This window comes from Perissodus microlepis, chromosome 6 (assembly GCF_051167445.1).
Source record: "Perissodus microlepis isolate ML-2025 ecotype Zambia chromosome 6, ASM5116744v1, whole genome shotgun sequence".
Taxonomy (NCBI): domain Eukaryota; kingdom Metazoa; phylum Chordata; class Actinopteri; order Cichliformes; family Cichlidae; genus Perissodus; species Perissodus microlepis.
In genome coordinates this window covers 27,770,323-27,789,882 of record NC_140466.1, presented here as the reverse complement: position 1 = coordinate 27,789,882, position 19,560 = coordinate 27,770,323, and the positions used below count along the sequence as shown (strand labels likewise).

General features: G+C 41.2%; 1 protein-coding gene across 2 annotated transcripts in view; it reads left to right on the top strand.

Annotated features, from left to right (window-relative positions):
• Positions 1–6,837: 6,837 nt before the first annotated feature.
• Positions 6,838–19,560, top strand: part of LOC146385827 (protein kinase C beta type-like) — a 38,998-nt gene continuing 26,275 nt past the window's right edge. The window contains exons 1-2 of one of the 2 annotated variants that reach the window (XM_084931803.1): positions 6,838–7,464; positions 7,913–7,944. In XM_084931803.1, the coding sequence (XP_084787929.1) occupies positions 7,301–7,464; positions 7,913–7,944 (196 nt within the window). In that variant the 5' untranslated portion in view covers positions 6,838–7,300. The remainder of the gene's footprint in view (positions 7,465–7,912; positions 7,945–19,560) is intronic. The other variant, XM_084931801.1, reaches the window with a different exon arrangement.

Genomic DNA, 19,560 nt, shown 5'->3' with positions numbered 1-19,560 from the left:
TCTCTCTATTTACTAATATGTTACAGACTATAATCTGCAGTTTACCCGAGATCAAATAATCGTATTCTGATAAAAAAAACAGAGAATATCAGGCAAAACAAGTGGGCTTTACTTATTTTGGTATATACAGACACGACAGCGTCAAACTACACTTTTATGATGTGAATCTCCTGTTCCATCACACCCCAAAGGGGCTCTGTTGAACTGAGAAACTCTGGAGCTCATTTGAGTACAGTGAACCCATTGTCACTTTCAAGAAACCAGATTAAGATGATCTGGACCTTGTTACATGGTGCATTATCTTACTGTAAACTCTGATTGGTCCAGTGTGGTCATGGTGTGGACATCGTTAACAGCAATGCTGCGGTGCTGAAATGATGCTCAGTTGGTGGTAAGAGGCCCAAAGTGTACCAACATCCTTACACCAACACCAGCAGGATGAAGTGTTGATACAAGACCGGATGGATAATTGCTTTCATGGTGTTTATGCCTAAATCTGACCTCATGCTGGCTTTAATCTCAGTTTCCTGCTCTTAGCTGAAAGCTGTAGCATCCAGTAATGTCCTCTGCTGCTGTAGCCCATCAAATCAGTTGAGTTCAACTAGTGAGTGCATTGACGTGCTCTTTTGCATACCTCGATACTCAGTTTGTCTTGACTATCTCTACATCTCTAAATGCACAGAGTTGCTCCCATGTGATTGACTGATTAGATATTTGTATTAATGGGCACTTGAACAGGTGGATATGGTGAAAGTGTGCAGTGAGATCTGCCTCGCACTCCGTAGAGAGTGAACAAACGTCCTGGAACATTTCTAGAGTTGGCAGGAAATGAATCAACCTTTGAAACAGAGCAAGGCTTTAATTTGACACAATTTATTGATTTAGGGATGATCAAAACAAACACAAAAGCAAAATCAGTGAAGATAAACAGCACTACGGAGTTCTTTAAACTAAAAATCATTTAAAAGCAGAGGAACTTCTGCCAAGTTGTTCAGTTTACAATGGTGTGAAAGTACTTTAGTACCTGGCTGAGTTTCCCAGACTCTCACACCCACCAAAGAGTTCAATTATTTGTGCACGGGCATGAAAACAGGCAACGCGCCAGGTCCATCTCAGTTTCTGTTTGTACTTCTGCTACCGTCGACCATGTTCAGTGCTGGACTGCTGACTGCTCTGTTACCTCTGTTTTGGCAGAAGTGGTGTTCAAAGGAAAAATGGGAGTGAAATTTGGATCAAGTTCAGAGCTTGAACAAGTTTGCACAGGACAGCAGTTCCAACACTGCCTGTGTATTTCCTAGAAAAAATGAGCCCTTAGATTTTTTTTCAAGCAATTTATTGAACATTTGCACCACAGACTAATGGTGGAAAGCTTAATCCCATAAACACTCATTATGGGATTGCATTTTGTCAACTTTTGACTGTTTTTGTTTTATACCTTGTAAAGCACTTTGTGATATTTTATCTAGAAATGTGCTATATAAATAAAATTTTACTTACTTACTTACTCATTATAAACACCAGTATCTAAACTACACAGAAATTTGCCTCAGAGTGTCCACAAGCTCCAGCAACACCTGTTTACCTGTTTTTCCAGATATTCTGACTATTACACAAGCATATTCTTGTTAAATTCACTGTTTATCAGTGGTTAGCGTGATCTTTTGTGTACGATGCAGTTAAAGGTAAACACTGCTGTAACTTGTCAGCGAGCTTTGTTCTTGCCTACTTTTATGATTTTTTTCCCATCAGCCTTCTCTCTAGAAACATAACGCTCACATATTTTCCATACACAAACATTTAAAAAAAAATTTTTTTTAAGTGAAATGTAATTAAAATTAGATCTCTAGATTATGTTGACCTTAAAAAAGGCATGGGAAATAAAAAGCATTTTACTGTTTTTCAGTTTTCTTTAACAGCGAGACGCATCACATGCAGACGGGGAAAATATAGGTGAAAAGCAACCAGTGAGGTTATCTGCCACTGATAAGTGTGACTTGATCTTTTGATGTTTTTTTAGTGTGCTAAAAATGTTTTGCACAGTCATCTTAGTCATGCCAACTGAGACTCTTGTTTTCATTCAATCATTAAAGCCATCAGTGCAGCTAAAACTGATTGCTGGAATGGCTGCTCTGAGTTGTGGGAAGGTGACAGACTGACACCTTTTAGCCCATTTTCTCACATGAAACCTGTAACATGACAGGTTCAAATATTCAGAAAAGGCAGAGGTTTCCGTCATTCACACATAACCTCCTACACATAACGCTGCCATTCCAGAGAGACTGAAGGAACAGTGTTTAATATAAACAGGAATCAAAGGAAACACCCCACCGCCTACACTTTAAATAGACTTGTATACCTTGTTTTATGGATCACATGTGGATTGTGCAAATGAGTAGCAAATAACAGAATATTAATTCAGTGTGTTACTTTAATCACTATAAAAACACTTTTCAGCAATACAACATTGCTGATTTTCTCATTGCGGCAATAGCTTTCTGTCTTTTAGATGTACACTCATTCACCACTTTATTGGGTACACATGCTAGCACTGGGTTGGCCCCCCTACCTCAGCGGTTGCTGGAAACACTCCTCAGATGCTCAGTTGGCTGACTTTGGAGTACAATGAACTCATTGTCATGTTCAAGAAGATTCCCTTGAATTCCCTTGAGATGATATGAGTTTTGTGACATGGTGTATAAAAAGGATATGCTATGATCAAGGCATCAACATGGTCAGTAACAACACTCAGATGGGCTGTGGTGTTAAATAATGCTCAGCTGGTACTGAGTGTACCAATTAAGTATCCCTCACACCACCTGAAACACTGATGCAAGGCAGGATGCATCCATGCTTTCGTGTTGTTTATATCATCTCAGTGTTGCAGCAGAAATCAAGACTGATGAGGGCAAAGTGGGACCCAGTGTGGCCTTCTGCTGCTATAGCCCATCTGCTTCAGGGATGGGCATGTTGTGCATTCAGAGGTGCTCTATTGCATACCTTGGCTGTAACAGTGGTAGAGTTACTGTTGCCTTCCTCTCACCTTTCAGCAGTCTGGAACCTCTGACTGCCACAAGGCATTTTCACCCAGAGAGCTGCAGCTCACAAGATATTTTCTCTTTTCCAGACCATTATCTGTAAACCCTAGAGATGGTTATGGGCTGAAAAACTCAGTAGATCAGCACTTTCTGAAATATTCAGACCAGCCTGTCTGGCACCAACAACCACGCCACATTCAAAGTCACTTAAATCCCCTTTGTTCCCCAATCAGATGCTCAGTTTGTACTTCAAGCAGGTAATCTTTGCTTTGTATACATACTTAAAAGCACATTTGCTACCACGTGATTGGCTGACTAGATATTTGTGTTAATGAGCAGATGAACAGATGTACCTAATGAAGCGGCCATTTGTAGTTATATAGACGAACACCCATACACATTTTAGTACATTTTAATCAACCGATCAGATAACCTTTGTCACTCTAACAGCTGCACAGAGTGAAGTATAGAACATTATCTGGCTGTTAGAGCCTGATTGATCCTGTTTTTGTGTTGAGGACAGTTTCTTCTTAGTTTCTTTTTAGTTATTTTTAAATATTTATGTTGCAGTAGCCACATTTGAAGCAAGATCATCTCTCTCCCTTTGGAAATGTTAGTGTATGGATTCTGGTGCTGTAGATATGTAATAATCCCAGAAGAAAGACTTCTATGATCAGCTGGAAGCAACTAAATAACTTTGGGTCATTTTAGCATGCAGTTATCACTACTAATATTATGAGCATTACTGATGAGCGTTATTAATCTGATTTATTAAAGGCTCTGTCTTCAACACAAAACATTGTATTCTAGTAACATTTCATGTCTTGAATAGAAGTAAAATTAGAAGTCAAAGTTTGTTTTTGATTTTTTTTTACCTCATGTCTAAATTTTATTTTGCCATGTTTATTATATTTTATTGCTGCTATTGTTCTTGTGTTATTGTAAGGTGACCTTGAGGGTCTGAAAGGTGCCTATAGATAAAATTATTATTATTATTATTATCATTATTATTATTATATTATTATTATTATATTATAAGGAAAATATGAATGGTGGAGACTGCTGTGTGCACCTCCAGCAACCAACTATTCCTATGATGTTTTGTCATATTCAGGTCGTTGTGTGTGCAGAAAAAAGCCTGTTTAACATACATAACTGTGTCAGAGATCACAGTGTAACAGTCAGTTTTTGATTAACCCCAGTGAGGCTGTTCTCCCTAACAGTCTTTTAGAGACTCAAGATTTACGAGAGGCAGGTCTGCATGCTGTAATTTCATGTGTTAGTTTTTATTAATCTGATGGAATGCATCCTGACGTGTTGTAAGTGGAAAGTTATATTCAAATATTGCAAAGGCCCCACCCGTGGTAGCTTTACCGTAAACGTGTTTAAGGTGCTCATTCGGACACGAAGGCGACACTTCTGTATTTGGTCAGATAACCGGAAAGCCCGATCCAATAAAGGTTTGAAAAGGTTTAATTAGTGTTTAACAAGACAATGAGGAAAAACAAAACATTTTTGGTCAATCCTCCCGATACAGCTCTGAATTCTCCTGGTTTTACACTGAAAAAACCTCGCCTCCCTACTGCCATTTTAAAAATATAACAGGACAACATTATTGTAGAGCTAAGCTGACATGTCTTAACTGATGTTCAATTCAAGCAATTACAATTCTCTAACAAAAATAACTGACTTGCAAACTCCCAGGGACAGAAAAAAAATGCAGTCTTGTGAGATTTGGGTGTATTAATACATTTATCTTCCTTCGTGATCCCAACCTCATATCAGTAGCCTGCACAGGAAGCTTAAGCAAGACTTTACCACAGCCTGTCAGTTTTAAAAAAAGATGCCTGGAGCAACAGGCTGTGTTTGCCTCGGCTGGTTCAACCTGCTGAAACATCAGATTAAATGCATACTGTACATACTTGACCTGCTTTGTACTTGTCAGTGTGTTTATTTCTCGAGGAACCAATGAGCACTCTAACACTGAAATGATTATTTGATTAATCAGTGAGTCACTTGACAGAAAACTAATATGTGACAATTATAACAACTGATTAATTCTTTTAAGCTATTTTGAATGTAAAAATACTGAAACAATCAACAGTAGTTTTACAAATGCGATGGTTTGCAATGTTTCCTCCCTGATAATCAAAAGAATTGTAATTAATAATAATTATAATTAACAACAATAGCAATTCTAATAACATCGTTATTATTGTTATTATTAGTAGAGCCATATAAAAAAATGTAAATTGACAATAAAAGCAGTTTTGTTAATAAACAAACACAAACTAAAAATGTCTAAAAAATAAATTTTGACTGGCTTCCTCTAAAAGAAGATTGCCAGATACATATAACCTAAAATACAGTTATGAAAAAAAAAAAATCTGATTTGGAAGTGTGAGCATCTCTACAGGCACACATTTGGGAAGTTTGCTGGTCCAGAGCATTTGGGTGTGTGTTATCAAGAAGCAACAATCTCAGAGTTCACATTGATTTTTTGCAGTTTCACTGAATGTTGCACGAAGAGCTACATCTCAAACTCAGGCCTCAGTTAGTGTGTTAAATGGTGAAGTTCATGACAGCACATTTAAATTTACACTAAACAGGTATGACTTGTTTGGAAGGGTTGCCAGGAGACAGCCTCTTCTCTCTAAAAAGAACATGGAGCGTGGTTTACGATTGGAAATTTGTACTTGAGCAAACTACAACACTTGTGGAACAATGTCCTTTGAGCATATGAGACTAAAGTGGAGATCTTGACCATAATGCATGAAGCCATGTTTGATAAAAGCAAAACACGGCATATCAGCACAGGCTGATATCATACCAACTGTCGAGCACGGTGGAGGAGTGGTGATGATTTGGGTTTGTTTTGCAATCACAGGACCTGGGCAGCTTGAAGTCATTAAGGTGGCCTTGAACTCCTCTAGAGTCAAATGTGAGACCAACAGCTCTGTTTATCAGCTAAAGCTTGGTCCACACTGGATCACTGAACAGGGCAATGACCCAAAACAGAACAGCAAAATCTATGCCAGAATGGCTGAAAAAGAAAAGAATGAAGGTGTTGCAACGGTCCAGTCAAAGTCCACACCTCAACCTGATTGAAATAGAGCTGTGCATAAACAAATTCCTGCACATCCTCAGTGATCTGAAGCAACACGGTAAAGGCTAAGGGTGGTTCTACAAGCTACTGATTTAGTTTGTCCACAGAAATGCACAAAGTCCTGTGTACTCAATTTGTAATGTTCATGCTTCTGACTATGTAGTCGTTTTACTGTATCTGATAAGACTAAAAGGAAAAGAAAGCAAACTGTGGGCCTGTCTGTAGAGACAACAGTATGGCTTACCTGTCTGCACTGTACCTCCGCCTGGTTTCCACTTTGCACTGTAGGAGTCTTTACATGATTAGAGGAACAGCACATTTTTCACTTCCAGAATCCATACTCTCGGTCTACATATATATTGACAAATAGGTGCTGATTATCAAAGTCTACACTGACTCTGAAAAGCTACATTAATAATGCTGAAAACACTGATGACAATAGACACATCTAATTACGCTTTACAGAATAAGTCAGAGGTATATAATCAATAAAATATTTTAAAATGTAAGTTTTCATTCAGACACAGAGGCACGAGTTCAACTTGAAATGCTAATGCTCTCTATATGTTTATACTGAAATAAGAGTCTAGCACTAAAGGTAGATTTTTTTTTTAGAAAACGGGGTCACCAGATTGGCTAATAATGAGGGACACTCTGAAATCGGAGCTTCAGGGGCCTCTGACTCACGGGCTCGTGGGCAATCACTGGTTTCCGTTAACTGGCGTCTCAGACTGGTTTGGATGCGTGTGTCTCCAGAAGTCACATCACAGTGAAAGAACGCAGGGCTCGTGGTCCCATAGACGGAGAGAGATCGCTTCAGAGGTGTGCCACACAAACAACACGTCAACGCACAAATACAGAGAGAGAGAGAGGGAGAGAGAGTTGTAAGCAGCGGCACATCGGTGAGAAGAGGGAAGCAGGCGCGCGGCACGGGGACCCGCCGGAAGAAGCAGCTGCAACAGCTTGAGCGCGAGCTGGACGCAGACCGACAAAAACACCGGCAGCACGAGCGACACCGCGGCGGCCAGCGGGGCGAAGAGGAGAAGGAGGCGGCACCTGTACCGCGACTCGTCCTCCCCCGCCGCCTCCGTCGCGTCTCTCTCTCCCCTCTCCTCACCCCTCGTTCCTCCTCTCGGACCGCCGCCGCTTCCTCGTTAAGATGGCTGACCCCAACAGCGAAGGAGAGGTGCCGGAGAGCGCGCGCGGCTTTGCCCGTCAGGGAGCCCTCCGTCAGAAGAATGTGCACGAGGTGAAGAACCACAAGTTCATCGCGCGCTTCTTCAAGCAGCCAACCTTCTGCAGCCACTGCACGGACTTCATCTGGTGAGTGTGCGCGCGGGCGTGTGTGTGTGTGAGGGGAAAGGACACAGGTGATTCACTTGCTGCTGCGGCTCAATCGGCCTTCGTCCACACTGACACCGCAGTGTTTCTTTCATTGTCATTGTCATGAAAAACACCGCGGTGCGCCATACACCCCCCACCCCCCTCCACAATTCTCCACAATGCGACAACACCGCGGGCCTGTCGGGGAGAGATGGCGTGTCGGCAGCCGCAGAGCAGTTGCTGCTGCTCGGTGTTTTTACCGCATCGTCCCGGACACCCATCTCTGACACTGGAGGAATGCTGCTGAAGACACAGGGCCCCGTTGATGTGTGTGTGCGCGCGCGCGCGAGATCATGTGTGATTGGATATGTGTGTGCGCGTGCGCGTCACTGCCAATGCATATCCTGTGAATTCCCCAAATCTCACAGCCCTGTCTTTCTGTCCACAGGGGCTTTGGGAAGCAGGGATTCCAGTGCCAAGGTAAGAGCAGCGGCTCATTCACAAATCCCTCTGCTGCATATGGCTGTGGGTGTGTGGACGGATGTTCACTGTCTGAAGGAGTGTTGCTGTGTGTGTGTTTGTTTCTTATATTCGGGGGCCTCAGGTCTGCACACTGTTAACGGTGACCTGTTGACTCTTTTGCTGATGGCGGGTTGGTGTTGGCAGGCAGGTGTCAAACTCAAAGCAGGTGCTTGCCAGCAGTGATAAATGAGAGTGGGAAAGCTCCCCGAAGAGGCTCGAGCTGAGGAGACAGTGTGAGATGTAAGAGTAGAAGAGTCGGCGGAGCACTGAAAGCTGAGATGTCTGGTTTTGACCGAGGAGAGATGGCAGGGAGACAGACCAGGAAGTTAGATTTATCATGCTGTTTACATCTGATTGGAGCTGTAAAATGGTGGTGGGCGTGTGTCTGTGCATGTGGGGGTGGATGGTGATGTGTGGCTGCGGGTGGGTGGCTACTCAAGGTGCTGGTGGGTGGGTGGGTGTCTAGACATGGACCTCTGCACAAAGCAGTTTCACAAACAGGCCCTTGCAGCAGCACGGTGACACCCCTCAATCACATGCATGCTGCTCAGCTGTGGTGATTGTTGTCGCTCTGTATCACTTCCTCTTCTTCACCATCCTTCTCAGACATCCACCTCAAGTCATTTAGCCTCGGTCATGATCATCCATGTGCGGCTCAGGACGAGGCAGCCAGAGTTTCCACATTAGGCTCTTGTGTAATAGCATTACTAGTGAAAAAGTTGAAGTCCCCTCCTCAACTGCTCTGCTGCTGATACAGGAAATGCACTGGAGGTAGAAAAAAATTAACGCTTTATGTGGGTGAGTGAGCGCACACGGGCGCCTGGACTACGGACTGGTGTGCGGTTAATTAGCTTGAGTTGATGACACACAAAATGTGGAGAGCACAGACTGTCTGCGGCCTTTCTCAGGTAGAGCTGCTGTCAGATAAGGTTTTATTGCAAGTTTCAACCAGCTTAGTGAAAACAGAGCACTCTTAATCATATAGAAAGCCTTTTATGCCTCTGACTGAGAGGAAAGTAAACATCAAAGATATGAAAAGTAGCTAACCAGTCAGACAAACTATCCAGTCAGCACTCGTGTGCATGCAGACCAGAGCTGTGCTCTGTAAGTTAATGCCAAATTTAACAGCAATAACTCGAGTAAGTGTTATTTATTTTTTCCTCAGCTGTTACTTGGGCTGTAAAATAAAATGTACTTAAACCACTTAAAAAAAGTAAACAAAAAATCAGCACAGTTCATCTGTCCAGCTTCTCTAATGTCAAACCAAACTGCTTTTACTGGTGTTCAAAAATAAAAGGAGAAAACCCCCGCTGGGTTACAAAGAATGAGGTCCGGGTTATTTCTCTAACTGCAGCTGTCAGATGTCCTCACATGAAGACGTGCACAGAGTGATGCTCTTTGAAACGAGCACAGATGTAAGAATGCGCTCGCTGAGCGTGTCATTTGTGGGTTGCCACACAACAAGAGAGTGACTGAATTTGTCGTCGCTTAACCCGGCGCCCTCCAAGAAACCGAAAGAGCACAATAAACATAAACCATAGCCAAGTATTGCATTACTATTTTGTTTGAATTTAATTTAGACTATTCTAGTGAGGAGGTTTTAGAGGTGTGTTTACACCTTCTAACTCCTCGTCAGAGGATTGGTTTAGCGGTGAGGTTAGAATAAGGTTTAGGCCGGTAATGGGAATGCATTACGTCAATAAATCTACTCACAGAAATGACAATGTAAACATTCATGTGGTCATCCCAGCTCATCAGATTTTAGCCAAAACGTGACGCGTTCTCACTGAGATGAGCTCAAATTTGACAATGCGCTGACCTCAGAAATACAACCAATGAGTACCAAATGGTTCCTGTCTGATCTTGGAAGCTAAGTGGGGTTTGAGCTCGGTTGATATTTGGACAGGACTAGGTGTTGTAAGTTTGGATGTAGCTGTGCCTCAGAAGGTAGAGCATCCACTAATTAAAAGGTCGGTGGTTCTGTGGATGCTATTTAAGGTACTGAACCCCCAAAGTTTCATCTGATGCATCCATTGGAGTGTGAGTGTGTGCATGATGGTTTAAAAAGCCAGTCCATTTCTAGAGGGAGGTGAAGAGCAGGGCGATATGACCAAAAATATTTATCACGATACAGATTTGAAAATTTGCGATAACGATATAACTGACGATATAATTGACACTAGACAAAATACTTTACAACAATTTTATTAGTGCAAAAAAAAACCCATCAATGTATTTTCACTTAAACAAGCAGCTGTTTTTTGCATTAAAGTTATATAAAAATGTAACAGTGCAAATGCAAATTCCTTGCTGACAGTTTAACCAAAAGGCATTTCCAGTGGAAATTGGCCGACATATCCTCAGCATAACCATGTATAATATCCACAAAACTTAGAAAGAGGTTACACACACACGCAATACGGTAATATTATGTTGAAGCACCGTACGTATTACTCCACGAGGCTCCTGCCTACGGTAGCCGTAATGCTCCGTAGGCTCTGTACCCATATTCTATTGCGATATTTCATTTTCTTGTCGTTGCCCAACATTATACCGGTATTACCGTGAACGGTATGATATGGCCCAGCCCTAACAGACACATTAACACAAACACACACACACACATACAGAGACGTCTTTATTTATGAGTGAAAGAAAAATAAGTCATTTAATAAATTTGACTTTGCAGGTTCTCATTGATCCAGGTCAGAGTAGTTTTAAGCGCTTGAGTTGAAGCCAGCTGGACTTCTTTTTAGATTTGTTCTGGCCTTCAGAATCGAAAAAGGGTCTCGGATGAAAGCTGAAGGGTATTCATGAACCTAAAATCAAGTCCAGCTTAATTTATAAAAAAAGTAATTTTAAATTTGATGTAACCACTGCATAATTGAGATGAAAAAACATCATGTCAGAGCACCGTTAGTCTCAGGAATTCGTCTCAAGCATAAGAGCTGTTTGATAAAGATGACGGGAAGGAAGGACAGCTTTCAAATGCCTGAGGTGTCTTGCGGTGCACAAACATGACAAATGTGTCTGTGCAGCGTATAATCAGCTGTAATCTAATAAAAATAATGCTGCACGTGTCTGAGGAGCACAGCAGTATGAGACAGTGCTTCTGAATGAATTAGCCCGTGTGATATGACAGTGATCTTAAAGGTAACCGAAAAGGTTAAAGTAAGCTCAAACACCACAGAAAAAACACATCCTGTCAAAATCACGTGATCCTTATCTAGGCAAATCAACTGCTGCCATTCAAAAAGGCTGAAGAGCAGCTTGTGTATCAGCCCCTCCCACCTTTAATTTTACTCGTGCTCAGAAAGTCCGCTGCCATGCAGAGCAGCAGCACAGCACATCTTCAGCCCCGCCGTGTGGTCTTTGGGGACCCTGTTCTTCCTGTTCAGGGTGGTTCTTGGTAAAAGTGATCACCTGAACAGATCGAAATGTTGGTATGAATTACAACGCAGAAGAACAGGTACGGTCAAAAGTTGACCTGTGCTTGTATCGCACATTGAAACTTCTATAAATATGGAGTATGTAAATTAAATGTGGATCAAACAAATATTCACCTCGAGTATCCAGTGAACACTGAACGCCTAGTTGGCATCCTGTTCTTGTTTCAGATGTGTAGGCCTGCATATACACTTTGCTGATGCTTTCTAGAGTTCGACAGCTTTAGAAACAAGCAAACGATTATCTTGAATTCTCAGGAAGTGCTGTGTTGCTTATTTACTGGTTAAATGATATCTTACCGTTGTTAAATTAGTTTGAGAAGTGAGCACAAGTTTAGATTTTAATGCGATAGCCTGAAAGATGTGCAGATGCAATCACAGTTGATGCTTCGTTGTTGGAAACTGTGCAGTACTACAGCTTTGTATTGCTTTTATATTAATCAGATGTAGAGTTCAGCAGCTAAAGCTTTGTTTGCAGTTCACATATAAAGACAAAAAGAGAGAGTCGTCCTTCAGATTTTCAGTGCACAGGTTGTTAGAAACTGAAATGCTACTTGAAGTTGTTTATCCATTAATAATGTTGTGATTAAGTTTTTACGCTGTGTTTTGATGGTTTGGTTTTTGTGACGCACCAGTCCCTCAGTCAGTCACTCAGTCATGCTTTGATATTTCACTGAACAAATTCATCTTTTCCAACTGAATGATTCATGGGTAAAATAACTGATACAGTAATCAGTTGCAACCCTTCTTCATATTTAAGTAACTGCGCTGAACAACCTAATCTAAAGTGCGTGTCTTTGGGCTGTGGGAGGAAACCCCTGTAGGCACAAGGAAACTTTGAGAATATCACAGCAGACCCAGAGGTTTGAACCCAGGAACCTACCTGCTGTGAGGTGTAACTGATACGTGTAGATGTGGATGTGAGAGTGTGTGGTTATCCTTTGCTCTGTGTTAGCCCTGTGATAGACTGGCAAACTGTCACCACTCTTAGTTGGATAAGCTGTTATGGGCTTAGTTAAACATGCCTGGAAATCTCTTAGGAACCTCCGGCACTGGTGAAAATGTGTGTTACTCGACTGGTTGGTGACTAGTTGCTGGCCGACTATAAAATTATTTGCATTAAAAACCTCCCCGTGATTGCTTTGGTCGTCAGCAGATTGCCGTGGCCTCTTGTTGTTTGGAGACCATTCACCTTCAAAGTAAAAGCTGCAGCTTTTACATTTGAAGGTGACTATCTGTTTGTAGTTTGCGTTGCACTTTTCACAGTTCCACTGCCTCTGGGCAAGCGGTTGTCGAGTGTTTCCCGACAAACCGCTTTTATCCACGCTAACTGAAGGTGACCATAGCAACCTGCTAACAACCAAAGTAATTGCAAGTGCACTGTACTGTAGACCTCTTTGCAGCCAGTTAAACCTAGCAGCTGCTAGGAAACACTTGCCAACCCGTTGCGGAATGCACAATTTTTACCTAGCAACCTTTGATTGTTGTGGGTAAGTGGGATCATCCACAGGTGTCAAGGTATGTGTGAATGGGGCTTCAGAAAATGAATGGAGGGCAAAGGAAAACATTTAAAGGTGCTAAAATCATTTCCTTCCATAAAGAAGGAAAAAAGTTTGCAAGTTTTTTCTGTGAATTTAACCAGATGTGAGAGCCGGTGGAGAAATTTCTAAATAAACTTTTGTAAAGATTTCTCACCACAAGCTTCTGCTTTTTGTGAGGATTGGTCCTATAACTTCTGTAAATAATCGGCTGAACTTTTATTCATGACTTTGTAACCATTTTGTCAGTGGCTGTTTCCACTGTTACGTCCTTTAGTAGCTGCGTTGAATTTATAGGTTAAATAACTTAAAATATATAAAAGTGTTGAGAATAAAGGAACTTTAAAAGGGGCCCACTTTAAAGTAAAAATAGGCATTTTAATCATATTTGAATGTTATGGCATTAAGTCAGATAATCTACATATAAGTTGCGTAAAAGAAAGGGGCTTTTTCCTCTGCTGTGTTTTACCTGAGGTGAGAGAAAAGTGTTTAGATGCTAAGAGTGAATGCTGGTGCTTTAAGAGTCCTGAGAGAGAAAGAAGAAGGGTGTAGATTAGGTTATTACGAATGGGAGGTGCACAAACACACACACACACACACACACACACACACACACACACACACACACACACACACACACACAGCAAGTCAACCACACTGTTGTCGTTTTGGTTTGAAGGAATTTCATACGTGTAGTAAGGACTTGTTCTGACGTGCAGGGTGGATTGTATGTGCACGTGAGTGTGGGCGGAGGGGGGTGTCCAGCATGTTTCGTACATGTGATATAGGTATCTTATGTCCGTTGTGGGTGTGTTGGATTCCTGTTCTGCAGGTATTCAAAGATCTCTATTCTTTCTTTCTTTTCCCAGCTTTTCATTTTTCTTTTACTGGTCCTCGTTTGTATATGTGTGCACACCTGAGTGCACCGCGGGCAAAAAAAGAGGAAGTTACTGTTGTTGTTTCCTGCTGCAGTCAGATGCAGGTGTCTGAACTGAGGTTGGACTGGCTGTGTTAAGGACAGTTTTCAGTTCAGCTAACGTACCATGATTTGAGGGAACGTTTCACAAGTGAAAACCACATTAGACAAATTTAAAATGCCGCAAAGTGGTTATAAATTATGGCTGGGATTTATGAGTTGCTGAGATGGGAAGGGAGAAGAAGTAGTTGGTTTAATGATAAAAGGCCTCTTTTAAATCGCAATTTTAATGGCTCCCAGTATTTAAAGCACAGGCAGTGGTGTGCAAAATTGCAGCTCTGTCGAAGCATTCCCAGCAAGCCCTGGCAGGAGATGGTGGGCCAGATAGTGGTACGATCTATGACATGATTACTCGTGTCATTATTTATACCTATTCTTTTCTGCTGTGACAAGTCAAATTTTCTCAAGTGACAGGCTGGTTCCCTTTAAGTGCTTTTACTTCTGAAATGCAGCCCTGAAGCAATTTCCATGTAAGGTATTTATTTAGACTTGCAACTTTCCTTCCTGCATGTTGATGTTTGAGTGCTAAGCCAATAATCTAATCATTACCAGAAACAATCAGGCTTGCACTCAATGGCCACCTCATTACGTACACCTTCCGAGTGCCAGCTTGGACCCAGCTTTTTCCTTCAGAACTGTGTTAATTCTTCTCCTTATTGATTCAGCTACATGCTGACTGTGAAGGCCGTCATGAGCTCACTGTCATGTTCAAGAAACCAGTTTGAGATGATTAGAGCTTTGTGACATGACGTGTTATCTTGCTGGACGCAGCCATAAGAAGATACACTGTGCTCATAAAGGTATTGACATGGTCAGCAACAATATTTGGGTGGGCTGTGGCATTTTAAATGATGTGGCAAAGTGTGCCAAAAAGTACCCACCCCCCACAATTACACCTCCTTCAGCAGCCTTATCCGTTGCTACAGAGCAGCATGGATCTGTTGCTTTGTGATGTTTATGCCAACTTCTGACCCTGCCATCTAAATGTTGCAGCAAAAGTTGAGCCTCATCAGACCAGGCAGCTATTTTCCAATGTATTACACAGTTTAATGAGTCTTGGCATGTTGCAGCCTCAGTTTCCTGTTCTGACAAGATTGGGAACTGATGTTGGCATTAATAAGCAGTTGAACAGGTGTACTTAACAAAGTGCATTTTGACAGTTTGTAGAATAAATAGGGAAAAAATATTCAAATTCTGTTTAAACAGCATCTGCATAACACCCAAAGGTCATTGGTCCAAAATCTTGTGAGTTATTCCACATAATTTCAGAGTTTGTGGAGAGATTTGTAAATAAATCAATAAATAAAAAGAATGCCTGACAACAATTTGAGGACATTTTATTTGTAGCCTTTTGTTCAAATGTTGAGTTGGCCATTTTTTTGTATGACTCTGGAAACAGCAAATATCAAGTGTTGGTAGTTTGCGTTGAACTTCTAGTTTAAGTGACTTGATATAAGACGTCTAAGCTGGGGACATTCTGGTTGAAAGTCTTCTTTAATCTGATTATTTCTGAAACTGTAGTTAAGACTGGCTTTACAGTAAGGGCCTGTCTATTTGTTTTGGCCTCGCTGACATGTAAACAGCATTTTAGGCCATTGAGGAAAGGACTCTTAAAAACACCAATGCAGGGTGAAAATTTACAAAAAAATTCCTGCATCTATGTGTGAACAAAGACAACAAAGCCATTAACTTACGCTAGCTGAACTGTTGCTGTTCATCACAACAATGAGTCAGCCTGGCTACCATGTTGCACTCCTCATGTAGATACAGTATCCGGTCTTTAAGTCATAGGTCATTGGCCGTTTCCGGGTCCAAACTCCGCTGCAGGTCCCAAAGTCAAACAAACACACTGAGAGTTAAAAACTGTCTAAATTCTTTCATCTTTAATAAAATGATCAGTGTGACTCCTCTACAGGTGTAACAGTTAAGTTTAACATCCAGATGATATCACATGTTCTGACTGAGTGATTGCTGAAAAATTAAAACGTACAGCTCTGCTATCACTTCCAACATGAAGACAGAAAACTAAACAGTAGTGACGTTTGTAGGGTTACTAAAGTTGGCCTAGCTGGTATGTAATGATGTGCTACATGGTGGCTAGCGACAGAGCTAGCATAATATATGGTTAGCACAGTATAAACACAGTGAAGCTGGAGGATGAATGCTAACTTTTTTCCACTCGATAAAAGTTAACATGAGGGTTCCCAATGGTTAGGGACAAATGCAATCATATTGCAGGATGCTGTAAATGGACGAAACATCAGTCAGGAGAACAGCTGAGATGATCCATCCCCAATACGAGGTTAGTCATTCATATACTGCTGCATGGGCTGGGCTGTAGTTACATGTAAGGTTTTAAAACGTAGCTGTAAAATGAACAGTGGTAATAACAACCAAGAGAGGCTGACAGTTATCACTGACTTTAGGGGCTTTTTCAGAGTAAAATGAACAAGGTACAAAGCATTAAAACATGTTAAAAACACAAAGGCCTTAATAAACACAAAACAGTTTAGACCCGAAAAGCAGGGTTCAAATGTCATCACTTAACAACTGTATATGTAGCAGAGGAAAATTGTCCCCAATTCAAATAAACACAACTTGCTGAATTTGAAATTTGTCATAAATAACCAATTATACACTTATACTTTTTAAATTAATATTTTTAATACTTTATCCTCTGTAGACAGTGACATTAGTCCACTTTCAGATTAATCTCATGGCAGACATGTTTACAGGAAGTAGTAGAATACCGACCTGTGGTTACGAGGCAGTCTAGTGCTGTGTGACTGAACTCTTAATGAAAGCAGGCCTGCTGTGAGGTCTACTGGTAGCTTCCCCATTAAAGTGATGCCCTTTTGTCATGGAAGTCAGCCTTGAGGTCTCGTCCGGAAAACCCTACCAAAGTTAATGCTATAGTAATCACACTTTAAATTTTTTGTATTTGTCTGCATGACTGATTTTGAAGAATGCAGTAACGTATGTGCCGACAACAGGGCTGCAGTGTTGTTGATGCCTGTCCTCGTTCTGATTTAATACATTCAAACTTGTCTGTGAAATAATAATGACATGAACATCAGTAGGTTCTTGTATCTTGTCGGTCCCAGGAACTAATAAGGTTGTTGCCAAAAAAGAAAATAAACCAAACAAGTCATATCAAGTGTAATCCATTCAGCATATTGTGACACAACTGATGTGAAAGGACTAGCCTTCATACTTCCTCCAGGCTCTATATTCAGGCTTAAGAGAATCTAGTCAGTGATTGGCGGCTGTCGCAGGTTCCCTCAGGCCAGATGAAGTGAACAGTATACTGTGAAAAAGTGAATGTAGGAAGTAAGACACAGTGGCGCAATGGGCTCAGTGGAGGACTTCCTCCTGGGAGAGCAGGATTTGAAGCCACATGTCAGCGCTGACACTGATATTTTTAGGCATTTGAAGCACGTACACATGCTTGTTCTCCTCTGATGGCAGGGAAGAACTGCAGAAGGCTTTTAGATATATTCTTCTTTTTTTTTTTTATTGCATTTGCCTGCTGCACCTTAAATTTGCACATATCCTGCGCTATTATTTTCTATGAATATTTATTTCTGTAATTTAAAAATGTATATTTATTCTGTATTTATGTTACAGTATGTCCAATTTCCAAACGCTTTTGGTCAGGCATTTCTGATGTACATCGTTTACAAAAACTATATGCAGTGCATCAGAAGGCTGCAGGTTACTCCCTGTTACCCGTTTCGAGCTGAACCCTGCTGCAATATGCTGGCACAAATGCATCTTGTTGTGTGTGCATATCTAAACAGAGGAAAGTGCTGCAGTTATTTTCCTCGTGAAAAACATCTTCAGCACGATTATCACCTCCTCCTAGACTCCGGGAGGACCTGATTTGTTTGTAGCTTAGGTAAACAAATCTGCATGTAAGTGATGATGTGGCTGACACGGAAGTACGTCTCTTAATTCCTCTTAAATCCCAATTCACGTTCAAACATGCACACCATGAACTGCACTGTGTGGGGTGTTTGTATGGTCCGTGTGCAGATGCAGCGTTAGTGATGTTTGCTCCACCAAAAAGTAACTGGAGCAAAACATTTAAGATTTTCACTGATCTGGTCACTTCACGCGCCGCTGACCTCTGCACTTTGAAAAGGAGATTATATCGGGTACTGGTCTCCTTATCAGAGTTTGATGGGCATCGCCTTGTTTTGGGCTGCTGTACGTGGCTGTAGCTGAATCACTGCCAGCGACTGGAACACAGTTAACTTTTGAAACTGATTGAAGAGTTGATTTCTATAAATGGCTTGACTAAAGAAAGTTCACAGAGTTTACTTCACTTTGAAGATTATTATTGTTCAGTGTTTAGTGGTAGGCGATGAGTTTAGGATGTAAAGAAACTAATGAGGAATATGTGATGTTTTCTGCCTTTGAAATTTGAGTTGGGAATAAATTTAAGTGTAAAGGGTTTTATTTAAGTCTAGACAATTGTTTTACTAATTATTAAACAGTTTTAAATTTATTTTAAACTGCTTAAAGTAATGTTGAAGGTGAGGAGGTCCTCTGAACTTCACCGACATCCTCCATTGTCTTAATCGTTCAAAATGAAAGACTTATATTCACAAAAAAATACTAATTAATTGATAACAGACTCCCTGATTCAGAGTATAAATCTATTAAAACAAGGTGCCGGCAGCAGCACAGTGCAGTAGCAGTGACACAGCATAAAGCACAAAGATAGCACAGGTAGTGGTAGGTAGTGGAAATTCTAAGTAAAAGTGTTACATAATCAGGGAAAACTAGTGAAAGCAAAGCAGGTAAAAGCAGTTTGGCAAGAACTAAGCCAACTTAACCTTGCAAGTCTTCTGTAGCTGCACCATAGTTTCCTTAACTAACTTGTCTCATTCTGCCCCCACTCCTCCCCTCTTGTTCCTGAAGCCTTTTCCTGAAGCATTTCCATCCACTGTTTGCTCTTCCCATCATGCGTTGTCTTAACGAGTTCATTTGAACCATTTGTTTACTTTTGGGCTGTATGTCTCCAGCTGCTAGTGTCTCCTCCACTGTATCCTGGTTGTACTTCATTGTGCTTTTTTGTTTCCTGCTTTAAGTAGTGAAACAAGTTACTCGTTGCCACTTTTACTGGAAAGTGATCATCGGAGGCGGGTGCGGGTCTGGCTGTCAGAAGTGTCTGGGCTTGTCTTGTTGTTGTACACAATATAAATGTTGCTATAGCAGTGATATCATAATATTAAATGACACTTGAACTATAAAGATGACAGCTTATGTATTTATTTTTATAATGTGAAAATGTGTACCGGTATTATTGTGGACAAACGACACAGCCCTGCTAGTCTTAAGCCGCTGATTGAAAGCTGCATTAGTGATACTGTGGCTGTGAAAACAAACAGTCCTGTGCTGATCCCAAGGTGATGCAAACAGACTCGGTAATGACCCAAATAAACCAGAGTATTTACTCTCATGCAAAATATGTCCGACCTGAGCAGGGCCTAACGGAGAGCATCGTAACAGCTTGCACTGAGTTTCCTCTTACTTCTTCAACTTGTCCACAAAAGAAACGCCTCATTGTTTTTCTTCCTTTCCGTTCTCACCTCAAAATATGCCATTA